General features: G+C 40.9%; 1 protein-coding gene and 1 long non-coding RNA gene across 3 annotated transcripts in view; one reads left to right on the forward strand and one right to left on the reverse strand.

Annotated features, from left to right (window-relative positions):
• Positions 1 to 1345: 1345 nt before the first annotated feature.
• Positions 1346 to 10866, reverse strand: tbx3 (T-box 3). 2 transcript variants are annotated; one of them, XM_005803742.2, is made up of 7 exons: positions 9787 to 10866; positions 8661 to 8928; positions 8108 to 8254; positions 6731 to 6807; positions 6242 to 6399; positions 4197 to 4822; positions 1346 to 3145 (listed from the first exon to the last, which is right to left on the reverse strand). In XM_005803742.2, exons 1-7 carry the CDS (start codon positions 10176 to 10178, stop codon positions 2702 to 2704), a joined length of 2112 nt encoding a protein of 703 aa, XP_005803799.1. In that variant the 5' UTR covers positions 10179 to 10866; the 3' UTR covers positions 1346 to 2701. The 2 variants fall into 2 exon arrangements, with proteins under 2 accessions (XP_005803799.1, XP_005803798.1); XM_005803741.2 differs by having other exon boundaries at positions 8646 to 8928.
• LOC111609578 overlaps positions 10830 to 17879 on the forward strand; it is a 55107-nt gene continuing 48057 nt past the window's right edge. Inside the window, exon 1 of the long non-coding RNA XR_002753192.1 lies at positions 10830 to 10904. This is a non-coding gene — a long non-coding RNA (uncharacterized LOC111609578). The remainder of the gene's footprint in view (positions 10905 to 17879) is intronic.

Genomic DNA, 17879 nt, shown 5'->3' on the forward strand with positions numbered 1-17879 from the left:
TGAACACCTGGAATGCATGGGAACCCTGGAAAGAGAAGTGATTTTCCTTTACTGCCACTAGATGACGCAACTGCACAGAAAGCAACGTTATCGAAAAGATTGCAACTTCAACAAATAAATTAAAAAATTGAAAAATGAAGCCATGTTCTTCACAGCAGAAGTTGTCATAATTTCTGGGGCAAAAATAGCGTAAGAAAAAAAAATCCTTCAAGACATATCCAGCTTTAATATGCAATGTATAGGTTTTGTCTATTAATGTACACAGACGAAAAAGGATATGCTTCAGTAATTTATTTTCGTTTTCTTTGTTGCAATAAAGAAAACGCAAAAAGAAAAAAAAAATCCTTGTTTTATAGCATAAATCCTTGCAGTGATGATTGTGATACAAAATGTATGATTAGGCTTTTATGCTACTTGATAAGCAGCTAAATTAACTTTGCTCCATTGTTTTTGTAGGCTGTTTCAGACTCATTCAGGATTTCTTTATTAGTCATTAGCAAACATAATAGAGGTTGCAATAGACCTGTGACCGAGTCAAATATCCTTATCACCCGATCCTTGCCTCCTCAGTGAGCTCTCATCCAGGTTTGTCCTTTGCTCTGTTGGTTAATAAAAGTTCCTTCAGCCGCAGCCACCTCTAGGGGGCGTCGCCATTTACAGACGCATTGTCGCCTTCCGTGCAATAAAATGGAAGATATGCTCATGCAAGGCGCCAGGTGAGCAATAAGACGGACCAATTCAGACGGTTCGTATCGCGTTTACACCTATCCACCCGCGCCAGCCCTGCTACACATTAACCAGGCGATACACAAATGAAGATATGATGTTGATAAACTCCTGACTTTAAGGTGCAATAGAGGAGCAGTAATCAGGGAGAGCCGCTTTTTTGTGCTTTACTGCTGTCACAAAGCAATAGCTTCTTCAGTATGAGATGACGCCTCGTCAGCGAGGCTTTTCGTGCTGTTGCTTTTCAGCAAAGTGCAATGATTTTTGTTTTATTCAATTTTAGGAGAGGAAAAAAAAATGACTCATTTTATTTTTGCATAACTTCCCGCCTCCCGTCCCCCATTTTTCCCTACAGTGAAATTAACTGCCATCGTTAATTTCCATATCCTGACCTAAGAGTCATCCCTGTAAGCAGTAGACAAATAAAACGCCCAGGCGATCCTCAGGTACTCGTCGATTTTAGACGCATCTTAACTTGATTCTTCGCACGCAACTTAATGTTACTTTTAAATCAGGTCATGCTTTCTACATCAAGATTTCATAATTTAAATAAATCAAGATTTTAAATAAAAAGCTGCGATTTTTTTTCCTGCCAAAGGCGAGGCGCACACACGGCAAAAACAGCATTTCAATATTTTTTTATTGAAACTTTCAAGAACACAATGTCGATGATGTAAACTAGACATAACTCCAATACAACGTAACCCACAGACAACTTAAGGAACACACACAAAAAAACAAAACAAAACAAAAAAAAAAAACAGAGAGAAAACCTTCATATTTTCGATTATGCGGCACTTTTTTTTTTTTTTAAAAAAAGAGAGATTTTTCTTTAAAAAAACAAACAAGAGAGAAATAAATTCACTTTTGTCACACTTCAACGACACTTCTCAAAGACCAAAAATAAAAAGAAGATAAAAAGTATTTTATTTTCAAGCCATTGGTGCAGTGCGTTGTCGCTTTTCCATTCGCTTTAAACAGTAGCACTTCACACACAAGGACAGGTGAAAATACAATGGCACATTAGTGTGAATAACTATCTCTCTGTGAGGATGTTTTTTAAGGGGTTGGAATATGAAGTCCGTGTTTTAAAGGGAAATATAAATGCAGATAGGGTAATAGTCCACAAACTGTCTTTACACAGGTATATCAACAATAAATTAAGAACAGATCCCTAGAAACAAACTACTCCGTTGTATTTACACGCAATAACAATATCAAATAATTACATAAATATTTTATATATCCCTATTTACATCAATGATCAATACTACCATTCGTCTTTTTCTTCCTCAATATTTACTTAAAATTTCCGCTTCCCTTAATTCCGCATGCTTGCGCCTTAATTTTGTCCCGGAGCACCATTCTTTCAGTAGACCTTTCCCAGCTGAAATAATTAGAAGAAACTCATTTTAAATTCCTAATCTAATTAAAAGAAGAAAAAAAAAGATAAGGGAAATTATTTCATTTAAAAAAGTCGGATTTTAATTTTCGAGGGCATGCATCAATCGCTCAATCTATGAATTCATAGCGTACGAGAAAATACAGCAGTATTTTTATATATTAAAAAAAAAAGGTAGGTCAAAACGGTCGTGAATAAGTCAATTCAATTCAGAGTGCATATTTTTTTTAAGAGTTACAGGAGACAGGACACAGCAGCAACTTCTCCGTAATCTGTATAATTCACACCCATGCCAGCGTTTCAGTTTCAATACTTGTACGGTATTCAAATGACAGAAAATAGGAAAAATAAGAGTAGCTTAAATTAACGAAAACTGAAAGAAAAAAAAGCCGAGGAGATAGAAATATACATTTTAGATGTGTAATAAACAAAGTGCATTTCAGAAACTAAAAGCTTTTAGTTTGTTTTTTTTTTCCTATTAAAAACCTGCATGAGTCTTCATCACCGTCATGACGGTTCACTTTTCCTGACAGCAACCAGAGGAGCAGCAGGTGGGCTGAGGGTGTGGGTGGGTTAAGGGGATCCGCTCCTGGGCCTGTCCTGACTGGACTCCAGTCCGCTCACCAGGCGCTGGATGCTCTGCAGCTCGTTGGCAGCGTCCTTCTCCGCGCAGGCCTTCGGGGACGCGGAAGGTATCCCAGAGGAGTGGCTGGTCACCTCCGAGGTGGAGTCCAGGGTGACCGCGGGGCTGGCCGGAACCAGCCCGTCCGCTTTCAGCTCGGGCCCACCACCGCCTCCTGCGCCGGCAGGCATGGGGGGCACGGCGGTGGTGAGCAGCGTGCTGTCCGGCACCGTCATGGGGAGGGAGTAAGGGCTGTACCTGAGGCGGGGGCGCACCGCGTTCAGAAACGGGTGCCGGTGCACCGAGGACGAGGCAGCGGACGAGGCGGCGGCCGCTGCTGCCATGTAGGTGTAGGGATACGGGAACAAACTGCCGAACGGTGACATGGCGAGGCCCTGTGGATAAACCGAGGAACTTGGTGTCAAACAAGAAGGCTGTACAAGAGATGGATCCAAAGAGAATATGTGCCAATTATTCTTCTTATTTGCTGAAAACTGTCTAGTTTTTTTAAATCATCTCCATGCGAAACAACATCCTGCAGCAAATACATACTTTTAGCTTCCACGTAAACGGATTTTTTCTCGTTTGCTTTACGCATTTGTAATGCAAATAATAATAAAAAGTATCAGCCCATTCTCCGGGATTCCAGTAAAGCTGAAGCTATTGCAATTGTTTGACAAGGAATAGGAGAAAGACACATTTATTGCCCTTTAAAACATGATGATGTTTCTTTTTCCCAACTTATTAGTCATTATAATGCACCATTTCCCAGCTCTAATGCCGAGAATTAATAAGCATATACATGTATATGTCTTCGATATGTCTTTAAAATAATAATAATAATAATAATAATTCTAGCGAAAAATCAAAAATAAGAATTCTGACCAAAATATGCCAACAAAAACTTTTCTAAGTCAGTCCTTTCAAGCAGAGACAAAGACTAAAACTTTTCTGAAGTTACACATCCAACTAATTACAAAAAAATATGTATTGCTGTCAGATTCTGTCCTTGCAGTTTATGCAAACAGGAGGGCGGTACGGTTGCCATGCAGTGTGATTGGAAAATTTGCTGTCCTAGGCCATGAGATATTCACCTGTTGCACAGCTGATCTGATTGAAATTAATAAGTTGCTGATAAATCATTTTTAATATAATTTATGTAATGTATGTATACATATTATTGGTTAGAATTTGTGGAAAAAACACAACATAAAATATTTATAATAATAATAATAATAATAATGTGAAGGACTAAATAGAATCACTGCAGTCATGGATCTAACCGTATCAAATGTAATCTGATATGTTTTAGCTGCTGCAAAAATCCTTGAGTTAAACTAGAAGTGTTAAACTGTCTAACACACTATTGGCCTCCATGGATGACAGTCTGCTGAACTGCAGGAAAAAAAAGTCTCAAGTTCCCAAATCAAAGAAAATATGTTTTACCTGTGATGCCAGGACATGCTGCTGCAGGTGAAAGGGCAGGCCCGGCGCCCCGGTCAAGCTCTGTGGAGGGGATGCCATACTGGTTGTGTCTATGGTGCTCACCCCTCCCGAAGACACCGCTGCTAGTAACGGTCCCATTCCAGCAGCCATATTCGAGAACGCGCCCCCCATGTTGAACTGACCGGGGTGCAAGAGGAACGGATGTGCGCTCCCCAGATGATTGAAAAACTGTTGTCCTGTCAGGCCCGGCGGAAATCCAAAGTTATGCAAGTGGTTGTGGCCCATGTGCGCGCTGTCAGTTTGAACAGTCAAAGGCATGAAGCTGTCTTTGCTTATCGACCTACATTCGTCTGTTTTGGACTGGTCCAGACTCGGACTCTTGAGTTCTTCCCCAGAACGCGTGGTGCTGGAGATGACGGTGATGGGACTCTGCCGAGAGTCCGCCTGACTTTTCTCAGTTCTCCTGCCTGTGGAGTCGCTGCTACTGAAGGGATGTCCCTTAACCGGGCTGGCCTCGTGATCCTTTCCGTCCCCCGTGGTGGTGGAGATCTTACTGGAGTCCGGACCGTCTTTATGATTGCCATCCTTGCTCTCATCGTCACTGTCCTCCTCGCTGTCACAGAAATCTGCGGGAGAATGAGCAGAATGTTACGTTACTGCTGACTCAGCAAAGGGCAATGGGGCACTTCCACAAAGTTTGTGATGGACGACCACCTGAAGCTCAGTGCTAATCGTTGGAGCAGCACACCAACGCCAAAAGCCAGAACACAATTTCAGGAGTTTTATTTGGTATGCTATGCTCTCCTATAGCAAAAAGTGGAAGTTTAGGTAAAATAATCATGAAAAAGCTTGATCGTTCATCAAGTTTTTGGGAAAAAAAGACTTAGTTTAACTTTCCTTCTTATTGCTGTCATGAACTGTTAGTTCATGTTTTTTTTTGTTTTTTTAATCTGATGGGTTAGCACATATTTTTGAAATGCTAACTAGATTTAACATACCTAATTTTAAAATACAAACACAGTTTATTTTTTTTTTCATTTATATGTATAATCATTTAATTATGTTCATATTTAACTTGGGTTATTTTAAACAGCCAGACTCGCTTAGTTTTGAAACTGTTTTAAAAATTATTTTTGCTAAGATACTCGCTATCTTAACACTATCCATCACTACTATATAAACTAGTGATGGATATTAAAAACATGAACTGAAGGGCAAAACTAAAATGACAATAAATAAATAAATACATAAATAAATAAATAAATTAGGCCAATACTAATTTCTGGTTTCCTTTAAGATCAGCTGATTCTGATGTTGACTCCAAAGAACCATAACCCATAAGAGACTAGCTTCTTTGATAAACGTAAATTCTGACAACAAGAATTTCCCCTTTTAACCATCAACGTACTTCAATCTTTACCTGATTTTGTTAATAAAGTAAAAGAAAAGTGGCTGCTTTCAAAGTTGTTGTAAAATGAAAATGGTGGGACTTATTAGATGTGATACATTTAAGCGAATGGGATTGGTCAAATTATTAAGTATTAGATAAGAAAAGTCGATCACAACCATAATCGGATAATTATCTCTGGGCTGGTGCATTTCTAATTGCAAATTATTGTTTCTCTCTTTATTTCATAATTATAAAAATATGCTTTACACTTAGGGCTGTCTGTCCCCCACCACAAGGAAAAGAATATTTATCAGTGAACACATTATTATGCAGTGAGCATAATGCTATTTCTAATAAGGTTAAATAGGTTTTTTAAATGGATTTTGCAGAATAGTCTAAAATCAATTGAAACACATCATTTATATATATATTTATTTATTTATTTATTTATTTATTTATTTATTTATTTTTTCTGATGATCATTATCCATTTCCAATAAACAGACAGAAACGTATCTGTTGCAAGCACAAACCAACTTAATTACAATCAGCTCATGGTCACTAATTGAGACAAGGCATTAGTAAACAGTATAAATCTTTCTATATTGCTAATTTTATTGCTTGTGACGAGAGCTGTGAGTAGCGGTGGGGCCTACCTTTCAGGTGTGGGGGGCCCACTGTGGACACGGCGGGGGATGAGGCCTGGCCGAAACACTTAAAGGAAGCCTGCTCGCCCGAGGAGTCATCCGAAGCGCCGTTTTCCTTTTTCTGCTGCTCCTCGTACGATCGCATAGACTGCAGAGCCAGCTGTTTCCTGCGCACAAGTGTCCAGGTTATTACAGGTGGCGCCGGTCACACGGCTCTCACTCAGAAGCAGCATCAGGATAAACCCCACAGATCCAGAGGAAACTTGTTTGGGCAAATATTACTTTCCCGGTGTTACAGAGGTTAAGACGTTCAGAATTAGCGTTTAAAATGAAAGTGAGACAAGACGGGGACTCCCCGGGGGGTTAATGTGGAAGCTTAGACGCATGGTTTAATCCACCATGATCCCCCCTCTCTCTTTCAGTGTAAGGCGTCTTTGCTTTTCCCCCCCTCCCTTTCTTTTTGATTAACGTTAATGTATATTTCCCCTCCTGGCTTACCTTTTCTCCCGTCTCCCATTGCCGGTGTCACGGAATCCTTTGGCAAATGGGTTATGGTCGATTTTCAGCTGGGTTATCTGAAAGAAACAAAGTCGTGTGTTCATGTTAACATAGAAAACAAAGCGTGCCCTTTAATAAAACACCACCAGGCAGAATCCACGATTGGCCGAAGGCATAAGCGCACTCTGGGACTGCTTACAGTCCCCTGCTTACCTGGGGGGAGGGGGTGCAGGAGAAACTGAATTTACACCTGATTTGCATTTATTAAGGGAAACCTTTGTGGTTTAAAAGTTATATGAAGAGGCCAATCGTTTATACTCATTTAGAGATAATTTCACAGTTTTTGCTGCTTGTGTCTGAGCTGGGAATTTTTTTTTTATGCACACCGTAAGTGCTTGTAAATAGATCAGCTGCTAAAACCGCGTTGTTCAAACTTTTATACAGTGGAATGTAGAATTCAATAAATATATATAAAAAATAGAAGTAGTGCTTAGGACAACATAAAACCTTGGCGGCAGGAAAGAAAAAAGAAAAAGAAAATAAACAAATAAATAAGGACATGCGAGCGTAAAAGAACACAAAATGCACGGTTTGTTATCCCCTTTCTCCGTGTGTTTGTAGCTTTTATGAAAAGCTATTCCCCCGCAGCTATTGGTTAAAGGAGGTCACAGATGCGGTGCCAAAAGGGTTTCCAACAATTCACAAGACTGCTGAGATGATATGCTGGTTGGTTTTGCGCTGCGTGTTTTTGAGAATACAATGTTACAAATGCAGCACGGTCTGTCAAAAGTGCCTCTCCCTTTTCTTCTCCCCCACTGAAGTCCCCCCTTTCTACTTTTTCGTCAGTTCCAACCCCCTGCCCTGTTAGCTCTGCACACACACACACACACACACACACACACACACACACACACACACACACACACACACACACACACACACACACACACACACACCTCACAAGCACGCACACACCCCCACACACGCGCGCACACACTCGTTTAAATACGCTAACAGAGCGAGAAAAAGGCTGAGCCACTGCCAAATCCTTTCCACGTGATTAAATAAATGAAAGGTAACCTGTATATAACATTCCTCAGAATTATTACTTTCCTACCACAAACTGCACCCCTCCACGCTACATTTTCCCCCACCCCACACCCACACATGCGCACGCCTACAGTCACAGCTCTCTGCATCAAACAAATCTGTCGTCTTCCATATTTTATGACGACAAAGCGACACAAAGCGAGAAAGAAAGCTCGCCTGACAAGCACTGGATAATCGGAAGACACACTTTAATAATCTGATCGGGACTGTGCAACGATAACTGAATAACTAAATAAAAAATGAAATAAGAAAACCTGCTGATCTTACCTTGTCATTTTGGTAAGCAGTCACAGCTATGAAGTCCGTTTCGGGGAACACGTAGGTCCTGAAAGTGCTATACGGGAGCTTGAGGATGTCGTTGGCCCTCACGATATGAAAACGAGGCTGATATTTGTGCATGGAATTAAGTATGGTCTGCAAAAACAAAAATAACACACACGGGCACGCACGCACGCACGCACGCACAGACACGCAAGCACACACATAGTGAGGAGAATCTGTGCATAGGAAGTCCAATGTAAATTGAGCAAAATCTCAGTTTTGCGGAAATAAAAAGAACGAGCGCATTCGGTGAAAATAAGGACTTGAAAAGTGATTCCTTTCGAAGCCCGACATATTCAGTGAAATTCTTTTTTTTGGGGGAAAAAAATACACATTAATAAAATATTATAACAATAAAATATTACAAATTATGAAAATGTAAAGGCATGTACAAAAACGTTTGCACGATTTTTGTATGCATTCTAAAACACGCGCATTTGCAAAGAAAAGAGAGTAATTTGATAAATAGTAAAAATTGACATACATTAGTTGAACTTACAAATCCATGCTTGTCGGAGATGTTGTTTGTCAGCTTGAGCTTGTGGAAGTTCACCACTTTCGACATCCACTGTTCACCCGTGGCGGGGCTGTCCGGGTGGATGTACATCCTCTTTGGCATCTCGGGGTCGGCCTTCCCCGCCACCATCCAGCGGGAGTTGTGGAACTTGTACCTGCAGTCGTCAGCTGCGACGATGTCCATCAAGAGGATATACTTGGCCTTCTTGTCCAGACCAGTGCACCTCACTTTGAACGGTGGAAACATCCGTCTGAAAATAAATAAACGCAATTAGAAATGTGTGTATATATATATATATATATATATATATATATATATATATATATATATATATATATATATATATATATATATATATATAATCACAGAAACTGGATTTCGTTTTTGCACGTGACTTTCTTTAAATTTTGCAAGTCTAAACCAAACCTATCAGCGTAAAAAAAAAGTCCTGTGCTGTCATAACTCTTATTGAATCCATCCTTTCTCAAAGCACAACATACCCACAACAGAAATTTAAATACTGAAGGAATGTTGCTTTGATTTTTATTGCCTCTTCAGTCCTACACACACTCACACACACACGTAGAAACGCAAAGCTTTTGCACGCTGTCACGCCACGATGACGAAGAGAATTCTGCTGGAGTTTGACTCACAATAAACATTAGCATTTAAATGAAAAGTTGTGCAATATATTTTGCAGACAGAATTTCATAAATTAAACTGAAAATGATTGCACATAAATTCTATCGGAGTCGCGTGCATGCATATATTTTTAATAAATAGTTGCTATTGTGAATAAAGTTTTTAGCGGGCAAACTAAAATTCTCCCACTTCATTCATAAATTAAGATGCTGTTTTACTGGGGACCAAAACAAATGTTAAAGCTTATCATTTGGAGACCTAATTGTCTGAGTTTATAGTGAAAACAATCTGAAGGTCGTGATTGCATGTCATTTGTGTGGCAATTACAATAGTTTGAATTTTGTAACCCAAAAAAAAGAAAGAAAGAAAAAAGGTTAGGGCGCGCTGTGTAAAAGAATTGCAGATTACATCTTTAAAATGTCGTGAGAAATGAGTTTTAATAATAATAATAATAATAATTTTGCACCTTCCGGATTTAGTGATCACCATCTCCGTGCCTTTTTTGTGGAAGAGTTCCCAGAGCTCCTTGGCTTCCAGGTGAACTTTGGGGTCGTCTTCCACCTCCTCCTCGGGCTCCAGAGTCTTCAGAGGCCTTAGGTGCGCGGCCGCGGCTTGGTGCCCCAGCGAGGAGAAGTGCAGGCCGGTGTCAGCGGCTCCCATCAGCTGGTCCATAATCGGCTTCCCCAGGGCGCCCGGTAGAGACAGGGAACCGCTGGGAGGGAGCGCCAGGGCCGGGAAGAAAGGCGGCTGGTGACCCAGCATCGCGCTCATGGCAAATTCCGGACCCCGGTGAGGTATAAACGGATGATATGCCATACTTGATCCCTGTATGACTGGATCTCTCATCAGGAAGTTCATCCAAGTGCAGGCAGCAAATAGGGTTGGTACAGAGAAGGGGCGATATTTTTTGAAATATCGTACTTTGAGTGATAGGAGCAGCAAGTTGAACCAAAAATATATATGTAGATATATATATATATATAAAAAATTAAAGACGTAAGAAATTAGAACTCCTCCTTCAGCAAGACGCCGACAAACATCCACGATTTGTGACGAGTTTCGGGCAAAATCTCTGCTGTCCTTTTGTTAACTTTTAATCAAAAGTCCGCAAAGCAAAACAGCAAAAGTGATCTCCATTAATCTTCAGGAGCGCTGCGACGCCGATTTTCTCCGCAGGCTGACGCGCATCGGGACACCTCTCTGCTCCTTTTCGGACATTAAGTTCGAATCAAACCAACAGGGGTGAGTCTCTTAATTGACCGCGGCGCATTCTTTCTCCTTTCTTCCTCCGCTGCTGTTTACAATATCGGCATTCCTGTTAAAATGGGCTCCTTCTTATTGGCTTCAGTCCTGCAGCGAGAGCGCGACGTGTTGAAATATTTCGATAGCGCCGAATAATCCCCCCCCTCTTGCCTTCACTCGCTCCGGACATGCACCCTCACACACACGCACACAAACATTCGCTTTATTCCTGCGCTCTCCTTTGGCGCACACACACTTTTCAGGAGAGAAAGACGTGTGCAGAGAGACAGGAGTCCGACGGAGAGAGAGAGAGAGAGAGAGCGAGCGAGAGAGAGAAAGGAGGTAAGGTCCCAGCTCCGTGATTTTCCTAGCGCCTCTGTGGCCCATAGGGCTTCTTACAGTGTGGATGTGTTGCGCCTTACAACCAGCAGCGCTCCGTTTGATTGGCTCTTTGACGCTTTCGGACCAATTGGGTGGCTGCGTGGGCGTGGTTTTGACAGGTCGGGTGGAGGGGACAGACTTTCAGACTTATAAAAAGGTGTTTGGAACTCGGGGAAAAAAGAGGGGCTTCGCCGTGAAACGCCAACCCCCTGGCTCGGTCGGGTGTTGTGTGAATATGTCAACATCGTTAGCTGCAGAAGCTGCGCGATCGGCCGGTCTGTGAGAGTCGAGCCCGACAGAGCGGCACTGTGAGGCGGGGAGATGTTACCGATCTGCTGCGCTGCTGACTCCCATTCTCTGCTCTGTTCCCTTGTGCTTTAAACAATAAGAAAACAGAGCTGTGCTTATCTGAGCTAAGTTTTGGTAACCTACACGAACATTTCCTGTAGTATTTCTCCTCTAGAAATCAGACATAAATATGCAATTTGTATTTATTTATTAATAAAATAACAAAGAACCGCTTTACACTCCTCGCAATGGTTTGTTTCAGTTTATGTTTTTAATTACTTTGTGTATTTTTGAAAAAATATTATCAGCTTAGTTTTTTAAAATATATTTTATGCGCATTTATTTGCCCAATATGACGATCTGAAGAATTGCCTAAGTTGTTTTTCTTTTTTCTTTCAAATTTTACGGGTTATCCTGAGACGGAGCAGAGTTCAGTGACGTGTTTACTTGTGTTTCTAGATCATCAGATATTCTTTAAAAACGTCAATTGTTTCGAGTTGCTCCAATCAATTAAGTGTTTAAATATAGCCTCGCTTTCCGGTTAGGACTGTCTCAGGGAAACAATCTCAGTCTCTCTGTGTGACAGGATGCTTGAGTGTATTTATTAATTAATTTTTTTCATTTTATTTCAGAAGTTGGCCATATCTGTCATAATCTGTTTTTCATCCACTATAATATGTAATCCCATCACCATCTGGGTTGCAGTCAGTCCTTTTTGGAAATGGATACGGACTAAGCAGGATGTAATCACTAATAAAAAGGACGTATCTTATTAATATCATTATTCCATGAAATAATATGGCCTTCAAGCGTTTGTCTGCAAAATGTAATTTTGTCACAAATTCACGAGCAAACTAGAGTGCAGCGGAAGGTGAGCCACCGAGGAAAAACATTGGTCATCAATTCTCAGTCTCTTGTTTGTCTCCGTGGATCCAGCCGTGGATCTCAAAGTCCTCAGAGGGTGTGGAAGGTGGGTGAGTGGGGACCTGAGGGGGCTTCAAGAGAAAACCGATAAAAAGGGACCATGATATCCTTCTTTTTATGTGTGCGTTTCTTCTTTTTTGTTTTGTCTCATCCATTCTCACGTCAGCTATTAAACCGTGTGATGAACGTGTTGCATATAAAGCAACAATGTAAGCCTATATTGTTTTGAAGTTTGGAGTTTGAACATGTCAGTTGTAGCCTCGGGGTTTAACTTGGGCGGCGATAACGGCAGAGCTACAGCTGAATCTCACACCAGTTGCTCTCAAAAACGGATTGTTTGGAGGAGTTCTGCGGGTTTGCGTTAATTCGAGTTCGGTCTGAGTCTGTCGAAATAAAGTGTAACCTTGCCTTCCTCTGCGTAGACACGGTGCGTGTGTGTGTGCGCACGAAACCGAGCGCCGTGGATGCACGTACAGTATTCCCCAAGGCGGTCCTTGGGTGGGGTGGCAAGGGGATCTGGCATGTGCTGTGTGCTATTGATTTGTTACACAAAACAAATGCAGCGCTGTTGAGCTGCAGCAGCATCAGAATAAATGAAAAAAAAAAAAGATCTCTCCAAATTGCAGCAGCTGGAGAGCCAATAAACCTTCACATGGCATTAAACCCTAACCCTAACCCCTTCCTTTTAGGTGAGTGGGGTCAGGGTTGTGTCAAATGGTGGGCTTTACTCTTCTTTAAACACTCTGCCCCATTAGAAGCACATTTCAATTTAGTGGAAGGTGTCATCAAATAGGAAGCTGTGTTGACACTCAGGCTCTCTTGAGCTGGCTTCATTAGCTAAGCAAGTAGGAGATGGTCAATACACTATATAAACTTTTACAGGGTTAGGGCTCCCAGGGACTTTGGAGAGGCTATAAAAAGGTCCGAGCTGACATGACTGATTGATGAAGCAAACTTTGTCAGCGCTTCCCTTTTTATGCATCCACTCAGATCATGCATATCAAAATCAAAGAAGAAGGGAGTAGATTTGACTGGACAGGGTCGGAAATTTCTCACTCTGTGTGCGTGGGTGCATTTCTAAAAGTACCCAGTGACGACTCGTGTTTTAAATCTGCTCTGTCCACACAAGTGGCAGGAGGTTGGTAACCTTTGGTGGTGCACAGATCTACAGATATGCTGCATTGTAAAGGAATTTGGGTGAAAAAGCCTTCCTCTGAATTTAATTCAAACAACCTATATGTGTAGTTGACATTGTTTGAGCTTGTAATAGTTTTAAATGAAAAAAGTAATGCATTGAGGTGTTTGGTTGTGGGACTTTCATGCCCTGACTGCACACAACAGCCACACTGTGTATGTTCATTAAGCAAAGCTTCAAAGACATTCCTGGAATTGATCACGGAGCTGCAAGTGATGTAATGTATGCTGTCCTGTTTATTTGCAGATTGTTAATGATAAGCAAGGACAGACTTGGTGGCACCACTCCTGAATGGAGGAGATTGTCTGGTGAGACTCGTCAGCCTTAACAGGACGTGATAGGGAAAGGAAACATCACCAGATTAGTATATTCAGCGACTGTAATGACTGCAAACTTCGTTACGCACATCCCCGACGCAACGCGTGGGAGGGGAGGATGTTCAATTGACAACATAATGACTTTCTAAATGCAAACCGTTTCCCTCAAAGATGTAGGTGGAGTGGCAATTGATCTGTTGAGACAATGCAGCTCCCAGAAAAATACAAACCATAAACTGCACTTTGCAGAATCGGGGCTGTTTTAGTCAATTGGCTTCAGAAACTATAAACTCTTTACCTGTCTGTGAAATGTCTCTGTCAGGCATTTGTAAGTCAATTCAACCCTTGCTCCCATCAATTCCTGCACTGGCTAGTTATGGCTATCGATGGAATACTATTTTAGTTAATTAGGGGATGTGCTTATTGATGGCAGCAGATTGACTGGAGATTGACAGGTAAAATGGTGCTGTGCTCACAGTTTGAGACAGGTTTTTAACTTTAGGCCATATCAGAAAGGAAAGAAAATTAGGATGAAGCAGATACTTTCTGCTTTTGATACTTCTAACTTATAAGTATTCAAATAAAAACATCCGAATTGCTTTGAAAAAGAATGACATCCATAAACAACATGTCATTTTGCTTTGAATCTATATGAAAGACCGGCTCATATAAATAGAAACTTAAAAACTCTATTATGTATTTGCACTCAGCTCCCCTGAGTCAGTACTTTGGAGAATCACCTTTTGCTGCAAGTAGAGCTGAAAATCTTTTGAGGTATGTCTTGGCGCATTTAGAGACTGAAGTATTTGCTCACTCAATTTTGTAAATACTCTCAGGCTCAGCGACACATTGCATGGAGACGTTGTGTGAATATCACTTTTTAAGTTTGGCAACAGTTTCTTGCCTATATTTTGACTATTCTATTCCAACTCATAAATATGCTTTGACCAAAACACCCTGGCTGTTTGTTTAGACTCCCTGCATAGATGAACCTCTGCCTCAGACTCGACTCTTTTGAAACCCCTATAAGATTTATTGAGCTCCATCTTGATCGCAGCATAATGCTGCCACCACCATGTTCCACAGTGGGGGTGGTATTTTAACATGGTCTTTGTAAATTTTCCACCGTATGCAGCATGCACACCAAAAATGTTAGTTTCTGCTTCACCAGATCGGAATGCATTCCTTCATGCCCCTTTATATAGTTTTCTTTCAGCATTTTCCAACTATGATTTTAAATACAAATTCATGCGACTTAAACCTAACAAGGTAATTAGTTGGTAGTACATTTTGAAACCATCCATCAGTGTCCTTCCATTGTGTAGTTATGTGATAATTTGTGGTGCTTGTCAAATAAAAGAATCTCAGTAAAATCCATTGATGTTTTTAATTGTAATGTGACAAAATCAAATGAATGCAGATAATTTAAACAAAAATGGCTGGTCAAAAAGTCCAAAGTTTAATTTTGCTTAAACGCATCTTTACATGACGTTGTTTGGCTAAAAGAATACTGAAAAGCCTAGTGATGATGCATAATGATTTTCAAACCAGCATGGAAAAAGAAGTTCTGTTATCACTTGCTTCTGCAGGGCAAAGTTCTCACAGCTGCACTTTTTTAACCAACAGGTCCAGTGGCAGGCATCACCTGTAGAGCATAATGCGAGGGATTTGCCTGCTCAACCCAGTAAACAGCAGTCAGGCTTTCTCTGCAGCGATACAAGCTGTGCGATCAAGATACTAATGGCAAAAGCCTCAGATGTGGACCATGTGTCAGAAGCTCTCTGCTCGCTAACATGGGAGATAAGAATCTTCCCCCCCCCCTGCCTTCTACTTGGAGAGCTGATGAATTTTTGCATGCTAAAAAGCAAACAATAGCAAATAGGAACCAGACAAATCCTCGGGTTATTTGTCATCAAGTTAGCGCAGTATAAATATGTCGCTGCAATGTTCATGAGAGGCATCTGTTGGGGGACTATTTTGAGCTTGAATCAAAAGTGTTTTGGTTTGCACTGTGCAGTGAGCAGAGAGGTGCCCTGATGTGGGTTTCTGCTGTCCCCCACCATTGACATCAACTCTTTTGCGCTGCTCCAACTTCGCAACCGCACAAAGTTCTAAGGTTTTGCCACTAAGTCCAACCTCAAGATGCAGATCTGTTTAAGGGTAGAGCAGCAGAAAAGCAGTGCATTCCTTCAATGAGAGGAATCTTGGACTAAAGGGGTTAGGGTGGCTTCTCTCTGGAGGTTAAGTGGGATAAGTGTGTGGCTCATGTCAACCTCACTACCCCCCAATAGTTTCTGGAAAATTTGCAATGGGGTCAGATTGGATTACTGTGTTTTGGTATTTACATGGAGACACAAGGCTTTGAAATGGAAAACCATAGGCGGAAAAGCAAGTGCCATGCAGTCTGGACAGTTTGGTAAAAGAAATCAGCATTCATTTCGACTGACAGGATGGTTGAATACGCGTCTTTTATGTGTATCATGCGGCACAACCAGGCATTCCGTGTCAGGGGATGATGGTTGAGGTAAATGGATCAAGTGCAATACAAACCCTTAAATTAAATCCATGGTAAGAACTGCGATAGACATTTAATAGGAAATGAGGAGGTTTCAGGCACCATGCTTATGCTCACAGACTGACCACATCATAGCTTTGTCTTTAGCTTCCAACTCCTTAAGTGCACTTAAGGAATTTTGCAGCACAGTTACACTATGCACACTGCAGCACACCCCATCCCTACACGACCTTGTAAAAACTAACGGAGGTGTCAGTTTTCCTCCAGGTAACCCCAGGTCTGTGCCTCAGGTGGTGTGTCATTTTTCCTGTCGGACCTCATTGCAGACCTGCTGGGATAAGTTTTCAGGGTTATTTAGGGAAATATTCCCCGGCAACCACTCCCTGCAGGTGCTGTGTGCAGGCCTGAGCCCATAATCCACCTTTTCAGTTTGGATTTGGCTTGACTCCACCAAAGTTGATCTTTTTTTTGTTTTACTCCATGTAGGTAGGCAGTCAGAAGAATAAACAGCATTTGTTTTGTTAGACAAACTTTTGCTATTATCTCTGTGGAAGGCAGCATTTACAAGCATCTTTTAATTTTGTTTTAAAGCATCAGACCCCCAGAAGTTGGATGGCTACTTTTCATTATACTTTCTTAACACAAAACATATTTATTTTAAACTTTTGACAGTTTATTATTTACATTTTCTTAAAGAAAAGAATTCTAAAAGAAATTACAAAAATATGCCAAAATGATTACATGTTTTTATGTAATTAAAAGCCATGCATTTAGTGAAGCTAATCAGCTCAACTAATCAGCACCAATAATATTTGTCGAAACCATCCAGACTTGACTGTTTGCATGTAAATTGTCTATCATAATCTGTTTGGGTTGGTCTTTGAGTTGTTTACTCCAAATTGTGTAATAAATAACGGTAAATACATTTTGGAGAAAAAAATGTTTTTCTCTGACTCACTGGTTTGATTTGGAAGTTGTTTTCAGAGTAAAGTGTTTCAGGCAGGCTTGAGTCTGGGAGGAGGGGCAAACTGGTTTTGTTGACAAGCACACATGGGAAAATGTTACTTATTTATTGATTATTTTTGCAGCTACAGCGTATGCAAAATTACTTGTGCATTAATCCAAGCAGCAGAAATGATTAAACTAGAGAAACATTATATAAATGAGTCCTTACATTGTTAAGAATTTGAAATTTGCTATTTCAAAGTTCATTTAAAAGTGAACTCATTTTTGACCAGCAGAACAGATTTAAAGTTTTAGGATATACATTAGCCAAACGTAGCAACCTTGTTTGATAGTAATTTGGTCCGGCTTTGCCTTGTTGACGGGTTTTTTTCTTTCTGAATGCAGCCGCCTTGGCCGTCCCATGTTCCCCAAATGATGTCTCTCTTTTTTTTTTTTGTCGACTACTTTTCCCCTTTCTTCTTTCTCTTCCCTGGAACTTGACCTCCCCGTTTCTGGGTGAATTAACTGTTTTGTCAGGAGCGAGAATAACATTTTCAAGAGTTATGCTGCGAGCCAGAGCGGCGGCAAAGTTGAGTGCGGTCAATTGAACCTCCACCCCCACTCCACCCCTCCTTCCCACATGCGTCTCAACTCAGTAAGTGCGAGCAGTGGACCCAATCAGTCATAACTTCAGAAAGAGCAGTGTGATGAATCCTTTTCAAAACATGTTTTTTTTTTGTTTTTTTTTTTTT

Source organism: Xiphophorus maculatus, chromosome 8 (assembly GCF_002775205.1).
Source record: "Xiphophorus maculatus strain JP 163 A chromosome 8, X_maculatus-5.0-male, whole genome shotgun sequence".
NCBI classification, from domain to species: Eukaryota; Metazoa; Chordata; class Actinopteri; order Cyprinodontiformes; family Poeciliidae; genus Xiphophorus; species Xiphophorus maculatus.